This window comes from Platichthys flesus, chromosome 2, assembly GCF_949316205.1.
Source record: "Platichthys flesus chromosome 2, fPlaFle2.1, whole genome shotgun sequence".
Lineage (NCBI taxonomy): Eukaryota > Metazoa > Chordata > Actinopteri > Pleuronectiformes > Pleuronectidae > Platichthys > Platichthys flesus.
Genome location: NC_084946.1, coordinates 19,032,488 through 19,049,613, shown reverse-complemented (window position 1 = coordinate 19,049,613; position 17,126 = coordinate 19,032,488). Strand labels below are relative to the sequence as shown.

Sequence of the window (17,126 nt, the reverse complement as noted above, 5' to 3'; positions counted from 1 at the left end):
ATGCGGTTTGTATGACCACAAATTCTGGTTTTAACAATCATTCTTTTAAAGACTTTATCTTTATACAACATACATTATACAGTGTTTTTCCTCTAAAGGAGCATTTTATTAGAGGGATCTTGACCGATAATGTCTGCAATGGGTTAAATTTGGTTAAGAAATACCAATGGCTCTGCATGAATGTAATTTCCCACTCCTGTCATACAGGAACAGAAATCTGAGGGTCAGTGGACACAAGGTCACCAAAACTAAGCTAAAGAAGCCTGGTGTAATGCATCTACATTTCTGCTAAGACACAATGCTTGTTGGGTCAGTATTTGGCATCAACAGTATGAGTCCATGGACCCAACCCCCCTTGTGTCAACAGTCCAGCATAGTGTTGGTGGATTAATGGTGTGGGGAATGTTTTCTTGGCACAGGCTCAGCCCCTATTCCAATCAAACATGGCTTGAATGCCACAATCAAGTGTTGAACCTTTCAGTATTGTCACTCACCATGTGCATCCCTTTAAAGCTGTTATCTACCATCTTGTGATGGGTACGTCCTCCATGATAATGCACCATGTCACAAGGTAAGAAGGTATCTCCGTCATGATTTAAGGATTACAAGAAACTGGAAACAGACAATCATACCAAGTCAGTGAAGGTATGTTTATTGGAGGAGATGGGTTTACAGGTGCTTTAGTTGGCAAACTGAAGACTGCAGGTGACTGGAAACCATGGCAGGTGTTTGCTATGCATAGTTTTGCGCTAACCCTAACCAGAACATCTCAGCAGACATTTAAATGTATGCTGGGATCCTTAACGCAGGATCAAACAGAGTGTCAGTCAGAAGCTATGCTGCAGGGGCAGACCAGATGACTGAAGGCTGTGGGACTCTGAGAAGATGAAGGCTCTAGGGTACTGGGAAGATTTAAGAATTTTCAAGACCAATATATCCTCTACTGGTTTTTGACCATGAGATACCTCAGAGTAAAAGCAAGGAGAGTTCCCTGGAAATAAGACTGCTCGTAGTATGGGAAAGACAGGGATTCTGGCTGGGGGCTAGCATGGCTGGAGGATAGCCAGAGGCTAGAAGGCCAAAGGCATGCTGACTGGTAAGCAGAATTGCCAATTGAAATACAGACTGAAGTTAAGCCAATTCAGACACTGGATGGTGGCTATAGTAGGCTAGGGCACTGGCTGGTCATCAGGACTATTTTTAAAGTCCTTCAGTTTATCAAATAATTCTTTAACTACGTTTTTTTGGACACTTTACTGTGAGCCATCTTCACAGCAGCCTCCCAGTACCACCTCCTTCTTCTCTTTCTTACACTTACTTAGTATATACATTAATTAGGGTATAACGCAAATCATACAGTTCATACTCAAGTAACACATCTGTTGGGTTTATAGGCAGACACGAATGCAGACCAAGGCAGGTTAATGTAGTGAAGTTACATGAGATCCTCAATTAGACTAAAAAATTTATCTTGACAACAAAAAACAATATAACAAGAAACGATGATGTATAAATCATGAGGTTTGGATATATTATAATTATAATAGTGTCTTTTAATGTATTCTAGCCATTTTTTTGGACTCCGATAGATGGACTTATAAATTAATACAAAGTAAAGAGTCATTGACACTCAACCAGAACCTTGTGTAATTAAACTACACAACAAATAAAGCAGCTAGGCAATAGAGAGTCAAACAATAGGCAAATGGTTTTTGGGTGTTATGTGGTAGTTTTGTACAATATCAGACCTTCACAGGAAAGGCATCACACAGAAGTAAACACAGGGCAGGACACAAACATTCAAGATATATCTTTATCAAGGAACATAAAAAACATTCGATAATGTCCAACTGGCCCAAATTTCTCAGAGTTGATTGATTCGTTTTCCTCTATTTTTCTTTACAAACTATTATTTTCTTTATTGTAATAACATCAACAATATATTTCTAAGGTCATATTTTTGTTGTTGGTTATCTGTGCCTAATGAACAATGAAGCGCTCAGGCGGCAGGCAGTAATTGCTTGGAGCCCAACAGTAGGGGTGTGATTAGAGAGACAGGGAGGAGTATATGACTTCATGACTGGCCCCGTTAAATGATAATGGGGTGCAACTCCACACTACTGTGGTCAACTAATCATACTGGACTGGCCTGGACAGCTCTCAGGGCAAATGAGCCGTGACAGGAATACTGAGCAGCAGCTCACCCACGCAGCTCCACACCACCCGCACCACAAGGATCAGGCATAAGATTATGCCTGTGACCCTGCACCACCTGCAACACTGTCATTAGTGCCATCAGGGATGGACAGGTTTAATGTAAATACACTAATGTAATCAAACCTTCTAGCAGAGGTTGAATGCATACTACTGTCGACAATTTTGCAGGCACATGTTGTCCTTGAAGAAGAAAGTCAACAAACCATCAGTCAATATAGAGAAAATTATGATTATCTCTTACGTACATGCTGATTAAATATATGCATGCCTATAATTACCTTACAACAGCAACACGTACAGATAGTGGAGATTAGCTACTATGCATTACAAGCTCCTCAACCTATCTCATGTCCTAATGGGATATCACATATAGAACTAAATGTGTTTGTGCCATTGCCGATGGGTATTATCAGATCATCTTTACAGAAGGAGGTTGTGTGCGCAGATTCGTGTCATGTGAAGAGTTCATATTCATACAAGCTTTAATACCTGCATCTTAAAAAAAGGAAATCCAATCTTGCATTGAGTGGACATGAGTGAGTAAGCGTGTGGCCATCGAGGGGCGTTGCAGTCATACATGGACTCAGTCTAACATAATCTGGTATATTCTTATCCAATCAATTTGGTTCTATTGAAAGCAGTTGGAAGATTGTTTTGTTAATCCGCTTTGAAATGAGCTTGATTGATGGACCATTTGACTGGACCATGAATGGGCTGGTTGACATGAGGTTGTTGCATGAGGTAAGTGTGTTGGGAAGCGACCCAGCATGCACTGGGGCAACAGATTTAAGATGTAAATGCAATTTCAAGTGGTGTTCATTATAAGCAAAACATGTCATTTATATTTTGGCTTCCATTTAAACCGACTATTATGAAATGGATGATTCTGGGTGGTAAATATAAGGGATAAAGATTTGTTGATAAAAAACCTTCTGGACTCTCATGTTACCCAATGTTTTATTGTTTTGTCCTGGCACCTCTTGCAGCTGTCTCGTAGGAGTTACCCATTTGAACTGCCTGCCCTGACATTTACTCTTTCTTTCTACCTAATATGGTTTCATGTGGAGAGCTGCAGTGGTGCTCTTTTGGCTCAACTCAGTTCTCAAAGGCTTCCTTCAGATCTTCAATGGTGGTCTTAGTTTTATCTACTTGAGTTCTAGTTGATAAAATATACTTCAATTTGACCTGACAAAATAAATACATCTGACTTAAAGCACACCGGTATTTTTAATAGTGGAGGTTGTTAGTCAGTAGCGGAATGTAACTGTAAATAAGAACAACTTTGAAGCTTTTGATTATTGTGCTTGAGTATTTAACAATTTACATTAATCCACTCCATGGCTGACCAGCTGCTACATTTGAGATTGTATTAAGAAATCATTGATAACATTGACATATTTTTGCTCTTTTATCTTTATACTTTCTTATTCATTTGGGACAACTTCAGACAGGTCTTCTGTGGACTTTGGAAGCCTCAGTGTCTGACTCTGATCAGAGCAGGAATCCATGGGGACACATTGTTCTTCTTGTCACTGATATTTAACTGATTGTGAACTGACAGTGATTCATAGTTCTGTATGGATCAGAAACCTGGCAATGGTGTTAGCTGTCCTAGGGCTCCAAGCTGTAACACTTCACATCTTTTCTACACTTGACTTGATAGAGATTTGCACCACCCACCTACAACCTACTGGTCATTAATTATAACAGGTCTACCACACCCCATCCTGGCTTTTGTGCATTTTTGTTTTAAGACCTACATTTTAGTTTATATTAAGCTCTTCCTCTCTTAAGTTATGTTTGATAAAGATGCTGATTCCAGTTTTATGTTATAATTTCATAAAGATAAAAATCAATCTCTTCTCCATCCATCTGTATGGTAAGGATAATCTGTATGACCTGTGTTAACTGGCTCTCCAGTGGCTCTTGCTGACAGAACGCGCCCTCTGTTGTTCAACACCATGACCTGTATGCAAAATGTGTGTCTGTCCCTTTAAGAAAAACCTCGGTCGGTTACACCGGAAGCAGCGTACAACACCCGCAGCCAATCAGATCATTGTTGTCAACGCGTTGTTTTGGCGTCCAGGGTTCGATTCGAGACTTCAGCTGTTCGTTTCACCTGCAGCTCGATCAGCGGGATTCAAACGTGGTTTGACGCGTGAAAATGTCTTCCACTGAACCAGCGGACTTTCTACGAGAGCGCAACAAAGATCTACTGAAGCGGCTGAAGCAGCAGAGGGAGAAACTGGAGCGTGTGAGCGGCTGCAGCCGGAAGAGCGACCGAGAGGACGAGGCGGAGGAGAGGAGACAGCCCGGGGAGACGGTGCCTGGGACCGATGGAGGCCGAGGTCCGACCAGACCCACCCTCACCAGACCCACCCTCACCAGACCCACCGTGAGAATTGCGGGTAATTAAACAGTTCACGATGAGGCTCAGTGCATAAAACATGTCTGAAGTCTGATACGAGCAGAGTTAGCTGCCCGTTGAGAATTGTTATTGTCGTCCAAAAGCCCTCATAATGCGTTACAGTATTATTCTAACGTTTGGCATGCACCCCAATCATCAGGTAAAACTATAGTTTGAAAAAAATATTGATCTTCATATAAAACAACAGAAGAACAGAATTCTGGTAAAAGGAGGTGTGTCAAATGACACAGAAACTTGTGAAGAAATATGACTTTTGAATACTTATCAAAATAAAATATGAGAAGCAATAAAATCCAATGAAAAAAACTGTTATAAGATAGATATCACAAGAACCATATAAAAACATGTGTCAGCATTGTTTGGAGCCAGTGGGTTTTCTTTTGTGACTCTACATCTGCACATCCAGATCGTGAGGTGTGCAAGTGATGAATATAAATTCTTGAATCATTAATGGCTTCATCTGTTCCTCAGAATGTGCGGACTCGTCAGACATTCTCGATGACAGTGAAAAACATCTTCAAATCCAGGACAGGCTGCAGGACACAACATCACACATGACCAAGGCCTGTTTAGTGAAGAACTACAAAGATGATGTAAGCACAAAATGTTCAGCGTACATTTATCAGAGGACTGTTTCAGGGCTGTATTTAACCAATGAGGAAATACAAGATTAATTTTAGACTTCAGAAACCACCATTGTAAACACTTCTCCACAGTAAACTTAAATTAAGCTGCAGGAGCTACTTTGGGAGTTGTTACCGTAAATGATGACTCTTATGAGTTTGGAAAGAGGTACAGATGTAACAACAGGACAAACACCCTAAACATATTTCTTGTGTAGATTGATTTGAAGTTTTACAGTACAGGGAATTATACGGTTAACAGCTGATTCTCTTCAATATCCGTTTTTCTAGAGTGAGGAGCTGAGCCCAGTCGAATTTGACGAATGTGTAGAGACCCCTGTGTCTGACAGGCATCATTTGCAGCCCTTGCTTGGATATGACTGGATAGCAGGTACTCCTCATTGGTCTCTCTCTGTACATCTCTTTCAAACACATACTCTATACATAGTCCAATGTTTGATTTGACTTTTTTCCTCTAAGGAGTCCTTGATGCTGAGGACACATTTGTGGAGCGCTCTGATGAATTCTTCAACGATCTCCGCAATTTCCGATCGCTCCACAGGGATGAGTGTGTCCACAGCCCACAAGCAGAGTGAGTGCTTCCCTTTTCACTGCACTTGTGACTGTTTAATTGTGTCAAGTTGACCTTTATTCAAATACTATTAATCAACTCTCTTCCTAGATTATCTGTGGAGAACCATTCGGGGCTGCTAACAGACAAGGATGACACCGAAGCCAACACAGACACTCATGAGTGTAAGAAGAGACTTTCATTTGAATGCTACAATGATTCTCAGTTCTCTAACTTTTCTTTTCATGACACTTGAAGTAACTCTTGTCTCCACCTGCTTACCTCTTCTCCAGGTACATTCTCTTACAGGATTAACAGTAGACTGTTCCCGGTCCCGCTTCACGATCAGGAGTGCTGTCCTGTCTGCAAAAGGCACAAGTCCTCCCACCCTCACACTACTGCTGAACCAGCTCTTATCAGGTATCACATACCGTGCTTTCAGAGGTTGTGTACAGTTTTAAAGCAAATCAAAAGTATAACTAAGTTTAAAATACACTTACTCTTTTATTTTAAAGGGTCATCATCCCTCGCTCCACTCTCTTGCCAGCATACAAGTACAAAGCCCACCGGCGATGTAGCTTTGACTCTTCTGACAGTTTGGGGTTACCTTCGGTGAGTAAGAGTTTTAATTTGAAAATCCATTACGTGATGATTTTTAATAGTCAACTACTTAACTGTGCCATCAATGATATAACTCAGGGACAAAAATGGGAGGGGTTGATCATGACTAGTTCTGCAGCTGTTGTTCTAGTTCATTTCATTGGATCTTTTCAATCTTTTCCAGCACTGTCTCTCAGGCTGGTCCCACACAGGTCAGAGCACCCTGCCACCACCCAGTAGCCTCGACCTGCAGAGCAGTTTGAATAAGAAGAACAATGAACTTGAGGTGAGATACTGCAGGCTAACCGCATTATCTCAAGGTCAACATAAAAACTGGCAAAGTTCTCTGATGATGGTTATATTTTTTTTTCAGAATCTGTCTGTGCCTGTGAACCAGATCTCTGACCAGATATCAAATGTGTCAAAGTTGGCACGTCACAACTTCCAACACTTCTCTCCAAGGAATAAAATGGGAAGCACATCGCACCCCGGGTGCTGACGAATGAAACTGTTTAAGTGATCATTGTTTATGCTGCGAGACATTAGACACCATCCAAGATGATTTCCCATGGATAATGATGGACGACATGACAGCTCCCCAAAAATGAAGCCGAAGCATCTTTATGCCAGGTGGCTGGCTGTGGTATAGATGATAAACCCAGCCCTCTCTATGTTAGTGAATGGTACATGGACCAAACTAAAACGCCAAAATTCATGTCAAATACATTTTGATGGTCCCCATCATTTCCAGTAGTTCCGATAACACCGACGTTTGTTCAAGTGGTCATTTGTTCAGTAGGTTTGGCATTAATTAGTTATTAGGGACATGAGCCTATCTTCTATATACAGTCTGTGATCTGTTCGTCTTTTTTTGTAAACAGTTCATTTCGATAATGCCTTTCTTTTACGTCTCTAGGAAATGTGTTTGCTTAAATTAGATTTTTTTGTAACAAAAAACATTGGATTGATAATGTAAGACTTTTTCCAAACAGATTAAGCTCTACACGTGACTGTGGGCCTCATGGATGTGAGGCCAGAGGTTTTACGCCACAGTTTAATGAAACCATATTATTCCTAAAAGTTAAATTTGAGTTTTCTCTGTAAATCTCACAATACAGAGGAAGTCGTTTTGAGTCATGTTTGTTGCTTGGAGACGTCTGTTTGTTTCCCTTTCCAGCTGTACACTTTGGCTAACAGGTTCACGCGCATTTTATTTTTTAACTTCCTTTGACACTTCCTCACTGTGATACCATAAAGACGGTAGAAGCAAAGGCAGTAGGTACTATACATGTGTTGTATTTCACAGGAAATCACACCCACTTAAACTTCATGTCAATTACTTTAGCCTTCCCCGCAGACACTGTAAATGTTTTTGTGTCATGGAGGTCGATTTGAAGAAAATGTATCAGGGTGTGTTAAAATAAAATCAAGAAAAATGTAGGTAAATAAATTTAGGTGCTGCCTGCAGCTGACCTGGTAGAGCTGCCACCACAACCTGCAGAGGCCCGGGTTCAATTCTGACCCACAGCCACTTATGCATGTCCTCCCCCACTCTCTCTCTCTCTATCCCCCATTTCACAAGCTTACTATCTCCTATCCATTAAAAGGCAGTAAAAAGCAAAAGACAGTTTCAACTAACGAACAAAGTGTAATACATCATAAGAAGTTATTTAATAAAACAAACAAGTACAAGAGCAAGGGGCTGCTGCGCGACTGGAGTAGCAGAGATTGAGGATGTGGGAGGGGAAACTTTAAAATTAAATGTCAGCATCTTGTACAGGAACAAAAAAAATGAGACGCATGGGCATTAAACCGGGCACAACATGAGCGAATGTACTGTGGCATATTTATAAGGGGAAAGTTTTTAACGAAAATAAAGTAGTTGTGGGCGAAGTGGACTTCTGTGGCTTTCTCAGTAGCACGTCAGTGTTGCTCAGTCACACGGTATCTGGTTGAAATTATCTTTTGATCAGAACAGCTCCACTATCCTACCACATCTTACACCTTAGGCATGAGCGTTTTCTCCTAAGTACTCCTAAAATTTAGAAGGAGTACTTTAAAATCTAAATAGAGTAGATATGGATCATGTCCTCATAATTCAAAAACTAAAAAACTAATTTAGATGAACAGTTGACACACACAACTGGGCTCTGAGGGACTTCACTGTATCTGGACTTGTCTGGGTATAAACAAGAAGAGAAACTATAACTGATTCCACTTCCTGTTTCCTCTGCTACTGAGTTTATTTCATAGCCAAGAAGTGAGCCCTGAACATTGTCCACCTATTCACACAATTGAATTAGACAAAGAGCATGGAGGATAAACACATTTTCACACTTGTACTTGTATGCTTATTATTATACAGCAAGTACCTTACACTATAATAATGAATGTAGGAGAAATGAATTGACCATGGTGGGACCAGCATTTTTGGCTACTGCTGGTTTCGCAATAGAAGTAACTCACCAAAGTCCCAGGACCCGACTTTTGTATTTGGTTCTGGTTTAGTTGGAGGACACTTCATGGAACAGCCATTGGTAATGTTATTAAATTCAAATGTGCTTTTTTCTGTAATGGCATTTAAAAACATTCACTGTGAAAAGGCTTCACCAGTTTGGATTTTAGATATGTCCTATTATAATGATTATGTATGTTTAAAATAAATTTATAGTACTTTGTGGACATCTCTTTTCTTTCTGACAGGGAGCTTTTTTTCTATTACTTCAAAAAAACATGTTAAATCCCCCTAGATACAAGTCGGTTAGAAATTCACAGTATTGTGATTGTGCAGTAGATATCAAGTATACAGCATCAGTTACTAACCTCATCTAAGTCTCTCTAACCTCATAATGGGTTTTCACATCAGATCAGTGAGTAAGAGGTAGCGCCTGCCTGCTCATTTCCTTCCTATAAATACTTGACTCAGGTCGAGGAAATTGCTCTAGCTGTTTTCACAGACTGTCGGCCGCCTTGAAAAAGTTATCAGAGCAACACACACCCTGGTCGCTGTGTCCTCTCCGGTCTTTAATTTACTTTAAAGCAGCAATGAAGGAAATACTTGCTCTACTGCTTCTGCTGTTTGTCCGAACCACCACGGTAGGCTTTGTGTCTGTCTTTCAATCGGTTGTGCATTTGTGGTGTTTATTTAGGGTTTTGGGAAGTGTTCGCGTTTCACTTGAATGGTTCCTAAGGAATGTGAAGTAGCGGGCACTTTCAACATCAGTATTAGAATAGTGGCAAATGATGCCTTACTTGTAAATTGTAACATGTTATTATAAAATTCACCTGTGTCACCTGTCCTAAAGCCAAAAAGGAAAGAAGAATTTACTCCTGACATTCCTTACATTCCTCTTCAGTATCATTATCAGTGAGTGTGCCTATTTTATACAGAATTAGAATCTGCCAGAACTGTGGCGGTGTCACACATAATTAATGTTGTTAAACAGATTATATATTTTGTTTTGGTGTCATTGTTACAGTAGACAGCTAGTTATGGAAGGATGCAGCAATTCTCTCTATTGTCTTTCACTATCGCTGTGCACTTGACCTGGCACCTATGGATTGAGAAAGAGGAAATAACAGAATGTTCTTTGCCATCTGTAATTAATAACTTGAGGCTTCCCTCAGGTTTATCTTTACCTTTGCTGCCTCTGCTATGTAGCGTCACACCAAAGAAGACGTCTATGCGCTTGGAACTGAGGGCTTCGAGGTTGTTTCCTCCGTTTCCTGTTATACGAGAAATACTCTGCTGCTGTCAGCATAATTGTACTATTGCCTGTCATTCGAGGGTATTAATGTGGTGAGAACGCTTTAGAGCATGCAGAGGACAGGTATGTGTGAACAGCTACTGAGCCCTGAACCTTTTCTGCACAACGCTGTGGTTACTGTATATGGGATGTTCTGTTAAAAGAGAGCAAGTGAGGTTTTGGTTGTTACAATAAGGATGCATGTGTGCTTATTGCCAAAACACTTTAGTGGGCCCCTACAGAGAGGGGAGATTCTGTAGAAGAGACATTTCCCTCCCACAGACTCAGAACAATGGCTGCCTGTTTGACCACGTCTGCAGCTAGGGCCGGGGGTGTTACCAGAAGGGAACAAGTGGGTGCAGGTGTGGGTGGACAGGTACAATGAATATATACATATATACAGACACGACATTGTATAGGTATCCGTATTTTAGAATTACTCAGTTTACCTTATTTGAAGAGGCATCCAAGCTGTTTTAAATGAACTTATGAGAAAAGGAGTTTAGTGTTCATCCTGACCAGCATCAGCTAAAATCATCTCATTTTCTGTCGATGTGCTTTCAGGCCTATGGACCGGACTCAGATGGAAGGTGTCGCAACAAGACAACAGAGTACCTGGTTAATAATCGATGCTGCAAGAAATGCCCCCCTGGTAAGTGTTGTCCTGTTATCACAGCAAGGAGAGCAACTTTTAAAGTTTAATTCAAAAATAAAGTCTGTCTGAAAATAAACACTCATCTAGGACAGGTATTGAAACCTTGTTGGTAAAAGCTTGGGCATAGAGGTCATAGAGGGCATCTTTATATTTGAGTGTGTTCATGGATTTGTGGACTTACAATGTCAATGTGCCGTTGTAAGGTGGGTAATAAGAAAATCGGTGACTGATGTGTATTAATATGGATTCATTGTTGTCTATATGATAACAGGACAGCGACTGTCTCAGGAATGCTCTGACACCACTGAGACTGTGTGTAAACAATGTGACCCAAACCAGTACATGGAGAAATGGAACTACGCAAAAAACTGCTCACCCTGTCGCAGATGCAAATCAAGTCAGTAGCTGCACTTCAAATCTCCATGTCACAAATAATAATGAATTTATTTAGCAGTTTATAATTATTATTATGTAATTTATTTTTTTTACAACTTTCTAACACATTTACTGTCTTCTATGTTTCTCTATATAACCAGATAAAGGTCTGCAATATGTCCAAAACTGCTCCTCAACCACACGGGCCGGGTGTGTGTGCAAGCCTGGGATGTACTGCATCGTGGAATTTGATGACCCTTACTGTGCAGAATGTAGAATGTACAGTCCATGTAAAGCTGGTTATGGAGTGTCTGTGGCAGGTAGAGCGCCCGCTAATTTTCATTTACTTCACATATCGGTTTGTTTAACTTACATTTAATTCTTATATATTTACGTTTCAAGAAAAACATTTTGATATTAACGATTTAATGAAAAATGTATAATGCACAGCACAATTACAGCTTGAAGAAAATGTTCTCTTGCTCACCAATCTACCGGTATATAGAAAAGCATGTTGTTAGAAATACTTTTTTGTCACTAGTTTACTCAGTGAACTCACGTTTCAAATGTTTATCACAGCAGCAGAACATAGTTGGAGTTTGGTGTCTAGGCTCTTCCCCAGATATGATTACACAGATATAATGGGAATAAAGAGCCTACAGGTGAATGCTGGGTGGTGGAGGGGCAGAATCGACCGGCAATATGAGACAGACGCAGGGCAACAGAGACATTAACTATCAGAGGGAGAGATGGGAAATCCTTGCAGCTTAAAAAGAATGCCAAATTGGGAGGGTGTTTATAATAGAGGATTGTGTGGCATGTCAAATGATTAGAGCCCGAGTTGACTGCCTGAACTAGTGGTGGCTAACATGTCTGTATCTAAGCTCTATATGAATCAATGTACTCAGACTTACAGTTGCAATCAGAAATATTCAACCCCCCAAAGATTTTAAGGATTTATCAATTAAAGTAGAGAGAATCTTGTTCTTTGATCAAGATTCTGCTTCGGATGCCTTCTTTATGAGTTGAGTGATAAAGAAAATCAACACGGAAAATGCATGATAGTAGTATTTGTGTGTAGCAGTATATTTTGTTAAGATAGCCATGTCACAATTATTCAACCCCTATATAATATTGTTGTTTTTAAAGCTGTCTGACAGTTTTTTTTTGTCCTAAAGTTGAGTTGAAACATTATTAAGCCTTTGGGAACTCTATACTGATCCTTCATTTGCTTCAGCTGTGATGCATATATAAACCCCACCCATGAAGGTATTCAAGGTGAGTTGCAATCATGGGAAAGACAAAGGAGCTTACACAAAAGCTGAAAGGCCTTGGGTAGAAGAAGAATTCCCCCAAAAATTATATTCCAAGAGACACAATTGGGAACATTATAAGGAAGTTTACAACTGATGGAGCAGCTTCAAACATGCCTGGCCATGGAAGAAAGCCCAGCATTTCATCAAGGACCCTCAGCAACTTAGTCAGAACAACTCAGATAAATCCCTGTGTGAATGCAAGACACCTACAGGATGACCTGATGAAGGCTGGTACAAGTGCTGCAGTGGCAACTATAAGACGTGCACTGAATAATAAAGGACTTAATGGCCGGCTCCAAGACGCACTCAGCTCTTGACCACAAGCAACATCAAAAGTCCACTAGAATATGCCAGGAGGAATTTGGATAAGCCTACAGAGTTTTGGGTGACAGTTCTATGGACTGATGAAACCAAACTGGAACTGTTTGGACGTATGGACCAGCGGTATGTCTGGCGTGTGAAAGGACAGGCTTATGACCAGAAGAATACCATCCCAACAGTCCAGCATTGAGGTTGGTCAAAGATGGTGTTGGGCGGTTTTTCTGCAGCAGGAACTAGCAATCTTTATTGTGTACATGGCATCATGGATTCACAGAAATACCAGGCCATTTTAAAGAGGAATGTGATTCCTTCTGTTGACAAATTGAACCTTGGTGATCATTGGACTTTCCAGCAAGACAATGATCCAAAGCAAAATCTCCAAGTCCACCAAAGCTTGGTTGAGAAAAAGATCCTGGAACGTCCTGGAGTTGCATTCACAGTCACCAGATTCAAGTTTGATTGAAAATCTTTGGTGGGATTTAAAGAAGGCAGTTGCAGCATGGAAGCCATCAAACATCACTGATCTAGAGGCTTTTGCACTTGAAAAATGGGCAAAGATTCCAATCGAGAGGTGTAGGAAGCTTGTCCGCACTTACCAATTTTTTTTTTTAGAAGTTATAAAAGCTAGAGGATGCGCCACAAAGTACTGAAGCTGGGGGGTTGAATAATACTGCACATGCATATGTGTTGAAAGAGTTACATTTTTCATTTGAACTTTAAAGTTAAGTCAACTTCTGTTGTCAAAATAACTAAAATATGCATCAATAATTATCTTTTGTTGTTTGATGAGGTTTTTTTGTAATTTATTGTCATTATCTGTCATCCACATCGCTATAATGTCTATTGAGGTGAGGGGGTTGAATATTTCTGATTGCAACTGTAGATGTGATGCAAAAAATAAGATGTAAAGTGTGATGATGCATGTTGTTGTCAGGGAAGGCGTACTCAGATGTGAAGTGTGAACGGTGTCCTACTGGGATGTTCTCCGACACAAGATCCTTAACGGACCCCTGTCGGCCACACACCGAGTGAGTGAAGGAAGGACACACACTGTTCTCAGCTCTTTAGAAACTCAAACCTTTGACCTCGTGTTTTGTTTTTCTTACAGCTGTCATGGGAAGGCTGTTGTTAAACAAGGCAACACTTCGTCCAACACCCTGTGTGAAGAAGGGGTTGTTAATCCCAAATTGCCTCAAGACACAACCAAAGGGTATCAGCCTGGCACTTTGTTTTCGACTGCAGGTACAATAAGGAGCACAGTCTTGGCGATCTCAGACCCCACACTGTCCGTCAGTGCAACTGTTTCAAATGAAGTATTCAACCATTCAACGACTAGCCAACAACCATACAAACCACCTGGAATTTCACTGGGTATGATAATTGATTTGCTGTATCTAAGCAGTCGTTATGCGAAAACTGTGAGGTCTAATTAGTATTAAATATCTCTCTCTCTCTCTCTCTCTCTCTCTCTCTCTCTCCCTTGTTTTGTCCATGTCCATCTCTGTGTTAGCTGCCGTCATTTCCGGAGTCATTGGAATCCTTTTGCTTTTCATTATAATTATTCTGGTATTCCTTTGTAAAGCAGTCAGGTGCAAAGGTAACTATATCCTGCAGCAAAAAGGGATATTAATTATTCTCTAGTTCTTTGGGAAAAAGCTGATTGTACCTAGATTATATTTATCTTCTGTACCAACTTGAAATACAGGATAACAATGACCATTATTTAGCCACATCTTTATCATGACATATCATTTTCAAATCAACTGCATGTTCACTCTGCTTTTTTTTCCCAGATGCTGAAAAATTTTACCCGAAAGTAGATGCAAATGGAAACTGTGAGAGTGAAAAAGTGAGTCATCTACTGCTTTTCTTCTGTGAGAATGAAAATATGAATCTCATTACAAAAGCTCTGCACTCACACGAAAACTCTGTTTTTGTTGACACTTTGAGATCTTTCCCCTTTATGAAATCTTTTTAATGACATTTGGTACTTATTTATACAGACTAATTTTATGTATATATCTATTTACATAATCATATCTATTTTATTGCTCTATTATGTGACATGATTAAGAAACGTGCTATACATTAAAGTGTATTATTGTCATTATTATCTTTTATTATTATTATTATATGTGGAAATTCCATTCCATTATTTCTGAGGTTGTAGTTAAAGGTGCTTGTGTATAAGAACGCATTATATAAACAGTGAAGTTAATTCTGTCTCCTATATGAAGGGGGTGAATCTTCGAAATACATCTGAATATAATTAAGCAATGTCACAATGACCTATGACCTCAGTGATAAAACTTTAAATGAATCAAAACCTCTGTGACAGGGTCAAGAGAACTGAACATTATAGGTATAAGAGTGGACTTTGTGGTGCAGAACAGCTGCAATAGGTTGCATTAGACTGTACATATGTTACTAATAAAGGGGCCATTGACTGTAGCAGTGGCCGTAATTTATACTAAAATAATAAATGTCACAATCGTTTTCTACAGCAGATCACTGAGAGTTATTTGGAGGAAACACAGCTGATGTGTTTCAAAGTAACGTGTCCAGAACAACAGTCTCTACTTGACAAAGCGGGAGCCTGCAGTGACTACAGTCAGTCCAGCAACTGCACCTACACCTTAACCGGAACAGACGGCGGTGGCAGCCACGACTCCATCAACCCTTTGCAGTCCACGTTAGCTTTAAACAATTCATATCCTGCAGTGTCAGAGCCCCTGACTTTAATGTCCAACACAGAGCCTGTCACACCTCAGCCCAGTGTGCCCTCAGAGTCCTCCTCTCAGCCTACCAGCCCCCAGATCATCAGCCCCCTGACCGCCAATCCCCAATTCAACGTCAACATCACTTTCCACATTGGGAACGGGTCTTGCGGGACAACGTCCGTCATACCCACACACCTAACCGAATCAGACAGTCACCTCCCCTATGGAGAGGAGGAGGAGTCCTTTAGCATTCCACAACAAGAAGATGGCAAACACTCGCTGAGGCCAGTGCAAGTTAATGTGTGTGAATGAAATGCTTTGAATGAAGATGATGTGTGTCCATATCAAAAAACATAATGCTGTCACTGATATGTATATATGTATATACAGAATACTGTAAATAAAGTTGTAAGTATTGCCTCTCTATTTGTGGCATAGCCGAAGTACAAGTAATATCACATGAAAAAGGGATGCAAATTTTGCCATATCACTTTGAGTAGGGCAAAGATCTATATTTTCATATTTTTACAATAGTATTTTATCATGATTTGATGTACAACTTATCTAATGTAAAATATACAGTATGATGCAAAGGCCAAAACATGCTTGATTGAAAATGAAGCTTTGTACAATAAACTTACAAAACACAAAGTTTTTGTATAAATGTTGTTTTCATTCTTATAAGCGTAGTTTGTAACTTTTTAAGACTGTTGTCTTACTGTAGATCTATGTGGAAATAATGTTGAAGATCTTTGTAAAAATATTCAAGACCTCTGTAGAAATTACTGAAGTCCTTTGAACTATACTGAAAAGCTTTGCATACAAATATATTATACATATGTAAAGAGACATTGGACACATTTGTATAAAAAAAACAAAAACATTGAGGAATATTGTAGAAAAAAATATTGAGGACATTAAAAAAAGGTATTGAAGACCATTGAATAAAATTCAAAACCTTCGTAAAAACATCGAGAGAAATTTGTAGAAATATTGGGGACATTTGTAGAAATACTGAAAACCTTTGTAAAAACAAATTTAAACCTTAGTATACAAATGTCAAATACCTCCTACTGAGGCTACTCCTTTAACTTAGAAGTGTTTTGAGCAGATATAGACTCAGCTCATTCAGCTCTGTGTTGATCTCTATATTCCGTCCACGGCAGATAATCACGTGCATCGACCTATCAGGAAACTCACCTGTTGTGGACACCCTTCGGACAACCCTGACACCTGCTGGTGAAAGATGGACACGGCAGCTGCTGCAGCTTCTCTCTCGTCCTGCTCGTCCAAACCGTCCCCGTGGCCGCTGACAGTTTATTTCAGCGGCAGCTCCTGCTCTGGTCTTTGGTGTTTTTTCTCTTACGGGTCACGTTACGGTTCCTGTCTCGTTTATTTGAACACGCTAGCTCGTTGAAACCGAGGTGGCTAACCATGCTATGCTAACTGGGAAAGTCTGATCCACTCCATCGCGAGAACGGGGAGTGAGACGTGGCTTTGTTATCGTTAAGATTTATATTTACTCACCAATTCTCCAAAAAATCATAAGAGAAA

At 40.1% G+C, this 17,126-nt stretch overlaps 2 protein-coding genes across 3 annotated transcripts; both read left to right on the top strand.

Moving 5' to 3' along the window:
- Positions 1–4,292: 4,292 nt before the first annotated feature.
- Positions 4,293–9,121, top strand: miip (migration and invasion inhibitory protein). The gene is made up of 9 exons (XM_062404573.1): positions 4,293–4,625; positions 5,117–5,238; positions 5,560–5,659; positions 5,749–5,860; positions 5,951–6,024; positions 6,133–6,259; positions 6,355–6,451; positions 6,624–6,725; positions 6,813–9,121. The coding sequence occupies exons 1-9, from the start codon at positions 4,382–4,384 to the stop codon at positions 6,936–6,938; spliced, it is 1,104 nt and encodes a 367-aa protein (XP_062260557.1). The 5' UTR covers positions 4,293–4,381; the 3' UTR covers positions 6,939–9,121.
- A 264-nt stretch (positions 9,122–9,385) lies between these two features.
- Positions 9,386–16,215, top strand: tnfrsf1b (tumor necrosis factor receptor superfamily, member 1B). 2 transcript variants are annotated; one of them, XM_062404551.1, is made up of 9 exons: positions 9,386–9,535; positions 10,750–10,837; positions 11,112–11,237; positions 11,377–11,535; positions 13,787–13,880; positions 13,961–14,223; positions 14,363–14,449; positions 14,646–14,701; positions 15,357–16,215. In XM_062404551.1, exons 1-9 carry the CDS (start codon positions 9,485–9,487, stop codon positions 15,882–15,884), a joined length of 1,452 nt encoding a protein of 483 aa, XP_062260535.1. In that variant the 5' UTR covers positions 9,386–9,484; the 3' UTR covers positions 15,885–16,215. The 2 variants fall into 2 exon arrangements, with proteins under 2 accessions (XP_062260535.1, XP_062260544.1); XM_062404560.1 differs by having other exon boundaries at positions 9,406–9,535; positions 13,792–13,880.
- The last annotated feature ends 911 nt before the right edge of the window (positions 16,216–17,126 follow it).